Raw genomic sequence first — 12,084 nt, 5'->3', positions numbered from 1 at the left:
AAAAAAAAAAAAAAAAAATAGAACATATCAGAGAACATAGAATAATATACCCGGACTGACAGAAAAGAGAAAAATGTTTTCAGAAGGTTTTCACAAAATTCTTAGACAGTACTGAAAGTAAGAAACTTTCCCCCATGCACAAACTCTTTGAAACATCAAATCAAACTAAACAGTGACTCAAGATAAAGAGAACCATTTGAAAAAGAACAGACAAACGTATGGATAATCATTAGGTGGCTGACACAGATTTTATAACACAGCGTTCAGTTCTGGGGAACATTTCTCTCAAATGAATGTGAACCATAGCCAAAATGATAATCAATAGTAATTAAAAGAAAATGTGCAAGTTTGAAAAGAAAGGAAGCCAAAAATCTCAGTCAGAAGAAAAAAAAAAGGTTCTTTTTCAGCAGGGAAGAAAGAAAGAATCAGGATAGCAGAAGCAACAGGAGGTGCAGAGGTATGAAGGTCATAGGAAGAGGCAAGGTCTGTCAGACGCGCTTGGTATATGAAGGGAATGATGCACAACAATAAACTGTTGGGGAAAAAGAGTAAAATGACACAATTATAAATACTGTGCAGACAAAGCAGCAGACTGGCTAGCATGCTCAGTAACCTTAAAGAACGAGATTTCCAAAGGAGGTACATGCATATGTCTTGAAATTTAGAGGCATTTTATAATCCCATAGCTTCCCCTCACTCTATGAGACTGACTTCCTGGCTTCACGTATAAGCTAACTTGATTGCAGCACCATAACACCTCTTGATATTCAGTATGTCTACGAATTCAGCTTTACTTGGACTGAATATTAATACTCTAGAAGGTACATGGCAGATGATGATGGGAGACTGAACTTCATCTTCTGCCCTCAGATGAGGCTTTATGAAGAGGAGAAATGGTGGTGGTGTGAGCCTCCAAAGGCACATTTGCAGGTTTTCACACTCTGAAGACCATGTCTAAGAAAGAAAAGGCTGGGTTGTTTGATGGCTGCCTTCTGTAGCACTGCGTTATGATAAGCAAGCAAAATTCTCTCCTCAGTAGCCTGCAGTTCTCAATTAATTTAAAACCACATCTAAGAGAACGCGGTTTCCTCTTTGAGTTTCTTTACCTATTTTTGTTTAAATTTAGACTGTCCCTAACAAACGTGCAAGACTAGATACATGTATAGTCTCTGAAAAAATATGATCAAATTGTTTGTAGAACTCTCAGGGCCTTTGTCACATGAGCTGTACTACCCATTACTGTATCACTGATATCATACAAAATATTAAAAATTGAATATGGAGACAAGACTCCTTTCTATTCTTTCTGTTCCTTAAAACGAACCTTGAGTTACCCATCAGCTAGGAGTATAAATGTTATCTATACAAAGGAACTGGAAAACACTTACACACACTCCTTCCCCTTCAAACTCTCTGTTTAAGTGATGATTGATTGTTTTATTATTAAAATAAAGACAGATTCAAATTATGATTTTTTTTTTAACAGAACACTCTCAGAAATTTAAAAATCAATTAATCACCAAACCTTTACACAACGGAAACTTTGACTTTACTAGTACTTTACAAGAGTGAAGTGGATTTAGGGGATTTAACCTCAGGATCTCACTCTACCAGAAGGTGAATTATTCTTTTTCAATTAGCTTTTCAATTTCATACTGCATTGCTACCAGATAGTTCATAATAAGCAAAAAAGAGGATAATAGCAGAGGTTCATAGGAGAAAAAAATCTATTCTAATGACGTACTTGTAAGCATTTCAAGATAGCATGTTTAATTGCTCCTCTAGGTATTGCTAACATGTTCTTTAACTGCTTTAAGTAGTACAGAGCTCACTATCGACTTATTTATTGAGATCTTTGTGATCTATGTGACATAAGTAAACTCCGTGCAACAGAGGTGACGATCTCCATTTCTGTACTACCAAAGTGCAATCAATCTTAAAATCACAAGCCGTGAATAATCTGATTAGTAAGACAAGAAAGGAGAAAGGATCCCATAAACACATCATTTTAGACATGCACACAACAGGCAGCTAAGGGTCTACTGGAACAAAAATTAACAGGAAAGCTCATTTAATGAGAATATAGAGATTAAAGAGCAAAAACCACAAGGAACAATTGCACTCTTGTTTGAGGGAGCGACTCTTACCATTACAGCCATGAAAGCTCAAATATCCTACTAAAGGTCCTATTCACGAATGACTTGTGCTCTGCCTAAGTTTGGAAAACTCCGTGAAGAGCGATTACCACCATCGTCTATGAAATGAGGATTCCTCAACATGAGTTTCTCCGAGCACAATGGGACAACTGTGTCCTCACTGGGAAGGAGTGAGAGGTGGGGCACGGGTCTCACTAACAGTGGTAGATCATATAGGGCAGGAATTCCAACCCCACACGATCACAGAACTTTAATTGCTGAATGGAAATCTGAATCGCAATCTYGTGAAAGACAAACTGGTGCTGAAATTCGCCTACTCAGCAAAAGACGACCGCAATCCTCATCAGGGAAAGCTGTTTTTAGAGCGATTTCAGAACAAATATGCCTTTCATCAATATCTGGCATCAGCAGCTTATTCTCCTTCCCACCTGTTCTATGAGAAAACACAGTTTCTGTGGTTAGAGTTAGGAGGACTGAAAACTTTGTTCTTTGAATCTACTGCCAAAGTCCTATTTGCAGTGCTAGGGGCATTCTCAGGCAATAAAAAACCTCATTGCAAAACTGTTCTTATACCACTCAGTCGTGACCATTCAATAAGCACCTTTCAGAATGGCATTAGGCAATAATAATTAGCATTTGTCATGTGTTCTGCTTTCTCTCATGGGTAAATCTACACACACAGCAAACATAATGTATCTCGGTAAAGCAGAGCATAATTAAGAATTTTTCTGTGTCCCTTTCCAACACTAAGTCTCTCAAATGCTCTCCATGCTTTACATCTCTAAAATATCCAGTAAGCATTATCCCTTAGGTCTCAGTAAGCTGAGAATAATAAAAGCTCATGTAATGTTCCCATGTACAAGCTTAATCAAATCATTTTGGCTAGGATATTTTGTTTGTTTGAAGAGCAAATGATCTGGCTGATAAAATCACAGCTGCATTGATTAAAGTGTATTTGATCACTAAGGTGGATCAGGAAAGTATTGCTAAATATTGTAATGGTAGATACTCAAAAGAAGTAGAAATACTAATGCAAGGAAGGCCACAACAGATTTTTAATAAAGAAAACATTGTAGGCAACCTGATGGAAACGAATGATAAAGAAAATATTCCAACTATGACATGATTTCTGTGCATATGCTGGTAAGATCGAAACAGTTAATCTTCAATAAGCTTTAGGTTTTCAGTTAGCATGGATCGCCTCAATTTCCTTCTCTCCTCACCATAAAACTTGTCAGTCTGCATCTCCTCGGCATAGATTGAAAACTAATGCTTTGGATTTAGCTGATATTCAAACACACTAACATTAGCATATCAAAGCAAGAGCTACCTGCAGAATAATCTTTGTGAAGAAAATGTCCTGGAAAAGACTTTTGTCAAATTAACAGTTAATGGAGATGTTTCACTGTCCTACGTTTGGAGTCATGCTCTATTCTAACCTTCCGATAAGCAYGTCCGCCAGATGCTGTAACGTGCAGAGCCTCGCCACCTTTACAGGAGCTACGTGGGCGCGCAGGGCAAGCCCACAAGGAGTATCCGACATGATCAAAGACTTGGACTGTATACAAAAATTTAAAGGCAGTCAGTGGACAAGCACAAGAAAGCAGCATGAAAATATACTTTTCAGAAATACACACAGATGTGGAAACTATCATATTTCTTTGCCTGATAATACTTATGCCCTGAGGGGAAGAGCACACAAAGGACTACGCAGGGATGGCAAGGAAGATGCACCCATTAAGGCAAGAAGGCCTTTAACAATATACAGCTGGTGTAAATGGCTCCATTTTCCTGAAGGGAGGCACCCTGCAGTTTGCAACCTAAACTGATAGACCTATTGGCTCTCAAAGGAATTTCTTGGGAGAGACAGAAAAAAAACCAAACACCGTGAATCAATATGTAACAACAAAGTTTTGCTTCCAGCTGCACAAAATCACATGGCTTGATGGTTGTTTTTAAATGTTTCTGCAAAATGGCCAGGCATCATCAGCAAAACTGTCTCAAAACACGTGCTTCATTTATGTTATATTAATTAGTTACACTGCATTGTGCACTTCAAAAGAGGATAGGCTAGAAAAGCAGGGGGAAAAACAGACATATTTGCCTACAGAGCAGAGAGGAAAGTCTGGAAAAGTTACCCCCTGAGAGTAACCATCAGAAGAGATGAGACGTAAATACATATATTCCATAACATACGTTTAGGTACCAGCTCTGTTGCTGCTGTAACATCTGCTTCTCTGTAAGAAACTGCTGGATCCGTACTGTCTGTGTCGGGAGGAGGGTAAGGTGGGGGCGGGGGGATCTCTAACTGGGGTGGACCACGCGGGGTGCCTCTAGGAGGCTTTGGTGGCACCTGCCGTCCATCACCTACAGGGGGATCAATTGACTTCAAGTTACTTCTCATTGCCAAGGTAATGATTGCCTGTCTGTCGTTATTTCTTAATCATGCATTGGTTTTTCCCTTACCCGCACCCCAAGTCTCTTCAGATCTAATTCTCCTCTCATTTACCCSAATATAAATATGCGAGGAGGAGATGATGATGGCCATGGGTTCAGAATCAGGTCCAGAACATACAATTATATYGCAACAAATAACCAAAATCTTCACCAGTGTTTCATTAAATATAAGGACAAAAAAACAAGAAGTGAAAAAAATGTGAAAAAATCCCATRCTGAGCATATGAGAATATGTAAAAAATGTGTTTTATTTTCATCTCCTTAAGTGCCAAATTGCCTCAATTTGTTGACCTCTAGGATCRTTGTATGACTACTTTCCTGACTACTTGAGAGAAAAAGAGAAATGCCTCAGATCAGTATTTTTAGAAACGTATCTTGACCTTTTTTTTGAGTAGGGTTTTTTTTATTATTTTGACATTGTGGAGAAGCACTTGATTAAGATGTTCCTCGCAAAACAGTGTTTTAAGCTATCTGTGGAAATGCTTAGAGCTTTGGCCGGGATTTATTTCAGTACTGTGCAAAACAAACTAAAAAATTTTATGCACCTTTGCACTATATTGCATTAACCATCTGCAACGTCAAAAACGGCTGCCAGTTYGTATCGCACAAACCTAGAGCTAGCTGACACCAGCTGAAGCTGCATCTCCTCCCTTTTTAGCTTTGAGCAAAGAGACATGCAATGACTCACAGATCTAAATCTGAAAACATATTCACTATTGTCATACTTGGCTATTTGCAGCATTCTCTGAAAATTCAGAGGACTCCTGTAGCTTCCAACTGTATTTCCAACCTCCTTTTAGACTTATTTAAATCTCCAGTTCAGACTCTCACATGCATACAAATGAGCATTTGCATCAACCAATCTTTCAGGATCACTTAAGGCTTGACTTGGATGTTTTGAGATGGATTAATCCTTAGATTATTATCTCCACAAATGCTGATCTAGCAATTCAGTAAGTCTTTTGAGGCTGAAGAAAGCATGTGAGGAAACAYGACTGCCTGTTCATTCTGTTTTTACACCCTCCCTTAGGCATCTGCTAYGGGTCGTTGCTGAAGTTGGATGCTGGCATAGAGGGACCTCTGGTCTGAGCAGTTATGACCATTTCTATGCTCTTCGGCTCATGTACCGGTGCTCCCAAAAASGGATGTAGCACCAAGGAGAAGAGAAAAAGATTAAACTCACTATGATGCTCTCAGGAGACACTAGCTTCTAGAGATTCACGATACAATTTAATGCCTGCAAATGCGCAGATCCTATTTGCCTGCTTTGAGAAAACTGCACATAGTACTTCAGGGTCAGAATAAGTATCAAATACTTCAAGTGCTCCATTTGCCAGTTTGAGCAAGTTGCTGATAGGCTCTTCTGCTTTCATTCATCTGGCTAGACCGGGAGATACACAGGTATCTTTAAGTCTTTTTCCATCACGCTGCTATTTCCTGCAGCACTTTTTCTCCCCTCTCCCCGCACTACTGTCTTGTCTTGCTTTGTTCACAGCTTTTCCCTCTTGCTTTCTGAGCCATCTGTGCTTTCTCATCATTTTCTTGCAAAGGCCCTAAAGAGAGGCTGTTTTACCAACCCTCCCTCGCTGTAATTTTCTCTTGTTAATGAATGCATTCATTCAAGAAAGCAGCAGAAAATGAAAAGCTCTGAGGCTGGGGCTACTGTGGGACAAGTTCTTTGTCAGTGTAAACTAGTAAGGCTTCATTAAAGTAAATGATACTATGAAACCTTACATCAACAGAGGCTGGCCAACAAGCCCTTATGTATACAGCACTCAACCGATAGAAGTGGTCTGTTCTGTCTCATCTCTAACATTCCTAGCACTGTCATAAAATAAAATTAACACTTACAAAAAGTTAAAGCACCAAATGTCATGAATAAGTGACTTGCTGTAATAGAGGAAAGCATCAGGAATGACAGATTGGGACATCAGCAATGGTTAACAGAAAGCCAATTTTCTGAAAACTCTTGTATTATATGGCACGGCGATAACATTGCCGTTAGAGGGTTTAAATAAGAGATGTCAACGGAGTCGAACATGTCACAAGATAATGGACTCCTGCTGCTACATAAATGCTGAGGCATTAAATGTGAAGCCTTTACTGAAAATAAATGTTGGAACAAAGCCAAGAGGTTTCTCTCTAAACTGTGAGGCACTCGTAATGTAAGCAATTATGTATGACAGGATGTCATATCTGTATGTCTTAGGCACTTTATGAAACATGAGGTCAAAGGCACGAACTGGAGTGCACCGAGTGCATTATGGCACTTAAAGAATGATTCTCTTAATGTACTGAAAAMCAAGTTCCAATATGTGGGGTTATTATCTCATAGCTTTACTCATCATAAAATCACTTTGTTTGCTAAAAGCCTAATCTTGGGGTCCTCACTCAGGCAAAGCTCCCACTGATCTGAATAAGCTAGCAGTCAGATAATGACAGAGAGCTGGAAGCACATTTTTCAGTCCTTCTGCATGAAAGTAAACGTGGTGTCATGTACAGCTGATGGCTGGTTGCTTTATTGTCTCCAGCCATATATGGAATTTCTTTCAGAGCACCACCAGTTCTTTTCTCCTACTGATTAACTTAAGATTCAGTGGATGTTAATTTGAAATAGGACTAAAAAGATAAACTTCATTAAATACAGTCAATTAATGTTAAAATGTTAGAGAACTACAGGAGAATAAAATATCTTCAGGCTTTAGGAGCACGAGGTGATCCTGAGCTAGCTCAACTGTATTTCAGCTCAGTTCAGGGGAGTGCCATGGCTTCAAAAGCATTCAGCACTGCCTGACCTGTTTCTTCTCACTTTCCATTTACTAATCAAACTACTGCAACTTTAAAGGCACAGAAACAGCCCAGGACTAGTACTTTTGAATACCCAATGCATACAAAACATTCATCTGCTTTTTTACTACCTTATGGTAGGTTGAAAGTGCCATTAAGGTAAAAGGTAACATATGAACACTTATTTCCAGACTTTCATTCTGCAGAATAAACGTGTTTTTTTTCCCCGCAAATTACAAAGGCCCCAGCTCACAGCACAACTGAGTTATGGAATTGCTGGACAGCAAGTGTCTAAAGCACATGCGGAGGATTATATGGAGACCAGAACAGCGCTCACCCATTGTGCTCTTGCGCTTGTCCTCCCTTTCTTCTGTCCTGTTTGGCATGGCAGGAGTGGGTGGAGCGGACGCACTTGGTGGAAGAGGGGCACGTCTCTTCTTTTTCTGGAGATCATTTAGGGATGCTCCTTGTGAAATCTAGCAAATTTGAAAAATACAAATGGTAAAGGATGTGTTCTTTAGATTTTCTAAGTTATCACTAATGAAAAAAAGAAAATTAGTTATCCTGTGTCTTAATTTCTTAAGCACACAGCATCACCAAAATATTTATAGTGAGAATTAATAGTGACAACCAGAGATTAAAAAGAGCAATCAGAAGAATCAGAAGTAATACTGCGCTCAAAGAAGGAAAGGGGGAAGAAGTGCATGTGGATGTCACAACAAGAGTATCAGTATGGTATATATTTGATGTTTTTGTTAATAGGTAATCAAGAGCCCAGTACTAGGCCATGCGCAGGAGGACACAACCTTTGACATAAGGCGTGATCGATAACATGCTCTGTTTTTCCACTGATTTCCTCAGACCTTAAATTATGGTTAGACACTCCAATCTGCATGTATAAAGACTAAGGAGTTGTGAGAGAAAAACTCAAATTGAAGGTCTTCTTACCTGACAACATAAGATCATACTGTACTTGATTTATGACTACTGGCCATTTTAGCCAAACTTTTGAAACTTTGGCTGTGTAATAGCACTGCTTCCAGTAAATGCAACATATTGGATGGCTAGCCAAGACTTCATTATTGTTTAGACTGCTTTTTAAAATAGATTAATAGATAAATTTTAGTTCAAAGTGCCTTTGGTTTCATTGCGTTGCACTGTATTTCCTGTAGATTGCTGGAACTTAGCTCTATTTCCTTTTATAGGAAAAAGGAAAAAAACATGTAGGAAAATCACTTGAGTCTCTATATTCAAAAGGGCCTGACAACACCAGAAAAAACTAGGATTAATCAACGCCGAGAGCAATATAAACTGCCCACATACAATGCTCGGCTAGTGCTCCTCAGGCTTCACTTGCTCCATTCACTGCTCTGTCTGTCCTGATGCTCCACAGAGCTGAAGATATCTAGTCTATGGTATTGCCAGGTGGTTTCCTAATATTACATAGACCTAAATAAAATAAAAATAATAATATTTTCTTTAATCTAGAGGATTAATGAACACCTAAAAATATTTGATGAGGAAGGTTTCATTAAACAGATAGTAGCTTCACATTGCTCAAAGCTATTATTGGACTTCAGAGGTATTCATTTATATAGCACAGCRTCTTTTTCTAGGTTCAGTAAAAACTCTGAGGATAAATGAATTTTACAGAAAAGAACAGAACATGAACACTTCCTCCTTCAGCCTACATTTTTAATAGCATTCAAAACGGGCTTGGTTTTTAAAGGCAGACAGTGGTTAGGGCACTCTTTCAGGAACCGAAACATCAAAATTTAGTTCTCATCCTCCAACTATTATGCTTTTGGATGAGAAAGGCCTCTCCACTTGGTCAACCTGTACACCGCACACAAACTTGGTACTAACTGCCCTGGAAATGGAGCAGGTTAACCAGATGGAGCTGCAGCTTCCTTGCAAACCGATTCTGTAAGGCAGAAGGAGGAAGGAAGGAGGGAAGGAAAGTGCCCTGGTTTTGGTTCCTGCTACTGCGGTTGTTTCTGTATTTTACATTGCACGCGTGTTGGACACAACACATGACTAAAGCCAGTAAGGCCAGTCTAGATAAACTTAGGCACAACATTAATGGTCAAGAATGTTAACAGTAACCAGTGATTTTGCAAACTTCAATATTGGGTGCCTAATTGCAAGGAAGAACTTCAAGTCGAACAGTCAGGAATGGATACAGCAAAATTTTAGAGCTGCCCAAATCAAGGCAGTTACTCCATAGTAAGCTGGGCAGGTCGGGAAAGACTGCAGTTGACGGAGATCCCTGCCCCAGATCCAAAATGCCCAATATTCAGCCAAACATGGGAAACACTGCTCAGTGACTCATCAGGTTTTAGTTTTGACAAGAAGTAATTACATGGAAGACACCTGGCTAATGCTGTGTTGTTTTCCATGCCTATTTGGAGTAATTGGAAAAACAGGCACTTATTTAAATAGAAAAAAAATCACATTCTTTCTACACTGTATTTCAGACATGGCAGCAAGTAATATTGTATCTTGGACAGATCAACTGAAGCGGGGATGAGACTAAACATTTAGATCTGACTACAGTCTCCAAAATTGAGTAGCTGTAGAGAAGAAATGGAACCATGTGGGAGATGGGCAGTACCTGAACTTTCCCAACTCCTGTCAAGGACAAGTCATGATTTCTGTGGTTGTTTAACAGCGTTTTGTAGCTTTCACATTCATTCCTGTCTCTCCAGGCAGAAAGGCCAYTGCACTTGAGAAGGACAAAGACTGGTGATTTAAATGACAAGCCTAGGAAGACTTGAGAATGAAGCAAGAAAGTAACGAAACGTATTTTTCCACTTGAAATGATAATGATCAGTAGTCACCCTCCACCAATTACCAGAAGAGTGAAGGATATTAGTTTGGTACAGTAAAATTCCTCAAAGATACATCACTGCTTTACCAAGAAGAAAGAATCCTTGATAGAAACCAGCTTATTTTTTTCAGATATATGCTTTCTTTTTTAGTTGAATCTTCTGAGGAACATCAGATGTACAGATGAACAAACTGTTATTGCTCAAAAAAAAAAAAGGCTAGAAAACAGCTAGCACACAACTGAAACAATGAAAGCTTGGTCAAATACACAAGAAAATGTTTTTATTATGCTGTCAGCTAAGCATACTAACTTACAAACACCATAAAGAAGATGAAAAGCTTGTTTAAAGCTAGCCACACTACAATGTATATAAGAAGTGTCTAGTTCAAGAACAGGTCATAAAAATTGTTGAAAGTAGTTCTTTAATGTCAGCCTCAGCAAACCTGAGGCTAAACATAAATGGCAAAATACACAAAGAACATTCTATTTCTTTCTTGCAGTTGTATATACCAAAACAATAGTACTTGAAAATAATTTGTAATGGCTGGCTGCTTCTTTTATAAAGAAATTAAGCCTGAACAATATTATCTAAAGTAATTTCCCGTCCAAACTTTGTTATAGGAGCCCCTCACTGAGCGTGACAGAACAGTTGCTGTTCTTAGCACTCCTGCTTCACCTATGCAGCACTTCCAAGAAAGCAAGATGAAATTGCTAGGTGAACTTCTGGCTGTGCAAACAATATTTAAATAACTTTTAAAGATGTTGATAAGCGTTTTCTGACTATAATTAATACAATCAGCTGAGCTACAAATGAATAGAGCAGGCCAAAATAACCTAAATCTGACAAACAGTGCCATTTCTGTTTCCATACTGATGAGACTATGCATGATGGAAAAGGCAATTTTCTATTAAATTCACGTCATGGCTCATATGCTGATCGGAAAATATTTCCAGTATTGCAAAAAGAGTATTTTAAGAATGGGGTAAATGTGTTTACTTCTGTGAAAGCTCAAAACCTTAATTAAAATCTCTGGGCTTTAGACAAGATTTCAGATCACACTTAGCATGTAATGATAACATTACGTGGAGTTTACGTTCTAAAATTGTGCAGAAAGGAATCCTAGAGAACTAATGCTTGAAAATTTCAATTGGTAGTATTTGACAGTCATCTTTCTTACTGAAGACCTGCGGATAATGTAACGATGGATAAGTAACTTGAGTTTGAGTTATTTCATGGGCAAAAGACCAGTATTTATTTTGAGTCTAGCTGCAAAGAATATGTATTTGTGAAAAATTAACAGAGTTTCAAAGAAACAAGAATTACCATTATCAAAAGTGTGTCAAGCAAAGGTTCTCAAACTTGTAATGTAAACTCTCCCCTTCGCTTTCCCTATCCTCTACTTACGGGTCAGGCACTGTTTTTCCATTTGTCAGTCATGTTTGTCTGTGTAAGTACTCCTTCTCTTTTCTTTTTTTTTCACAGACCAAACTGGTCCTAACTTCACTGCAGGTCTACTGCTTCCCAAACTAAGCTTCCTTCTGTAAGCCAATGATCATATCAGTCATTTGTGCTTTGCTATCCCTCCAGTACCCAACCACCTTCGCAATCTCCTCTGCCGACTAGATACCCCATTCTTTTTAACTGCTGCTTGGACCATTAAGGAAACCGCACTACGCTATCTGTCTCCATAGACAGATTAAAGACTTGGCAATAGCAGGCTCGAACAGCCACACATATCCGTATCTATTCTATTAAGAATAGCCCATACACTCTTGGTAGAGTGTATGGTAGAGAACAAGTGACTACRCTTAATGCAACTTCGAAAACTGCACACAGCGAATCCTTGTTAAATA

The 12,084-nt window shown here is 38.7% G+C and overlaps 1 protein-coding gene across 6 annotated transcripts in view; it reads right to left on the bottom strand.

The window, feature by feature from the left end:
- Positions 1-12,084, bottom strand: part of COBL (cordon-bleu WH2 repeat protein) — a 158,541-nt gene that overhangs the window by 44,415 nt on the left and 102,042 nt on the right. For 5 of the 6 annotated variants that reach the window (XM_085305456.1, XM_085305457.1, XM_085305459.1 and 2 more), the window contains 2 exons: positions 7,738-7,876; positions 4,353-4,523 (listed from right to left, as the gene is read on the bottom strand). In XM_085305456.1, coding sequence (XP_085161582.1) covers positions 4,353-4,523; positions 7,738-7,876 — 310 coding nt within the window. The remainder of the gene's footprint in view (positions 1-4,352; positions 4,524-7,737; positions 7,877-12,084) is intronic. The other variant, XM_085305461.1, reaches the window with a different exon arrangement.

Source organism: Rhea americana, unplaced genomic scaffold (genome assembly GCF_003343005.1).
Source record: "Rhea americana isolate MKP2758 unplaced genomic scaffold, rheAme1 scaffold_220, whole genome shotgun sequence".
Taxonomy (NCBI): Eukaryota; Metazoa; Chordata; class Aves; order Rheiformes; family Rheidae; genus Rhea; species Rhea americana.
This window is presented reverse-complemented; position numbering and strand designations above follow the sequence as displayed.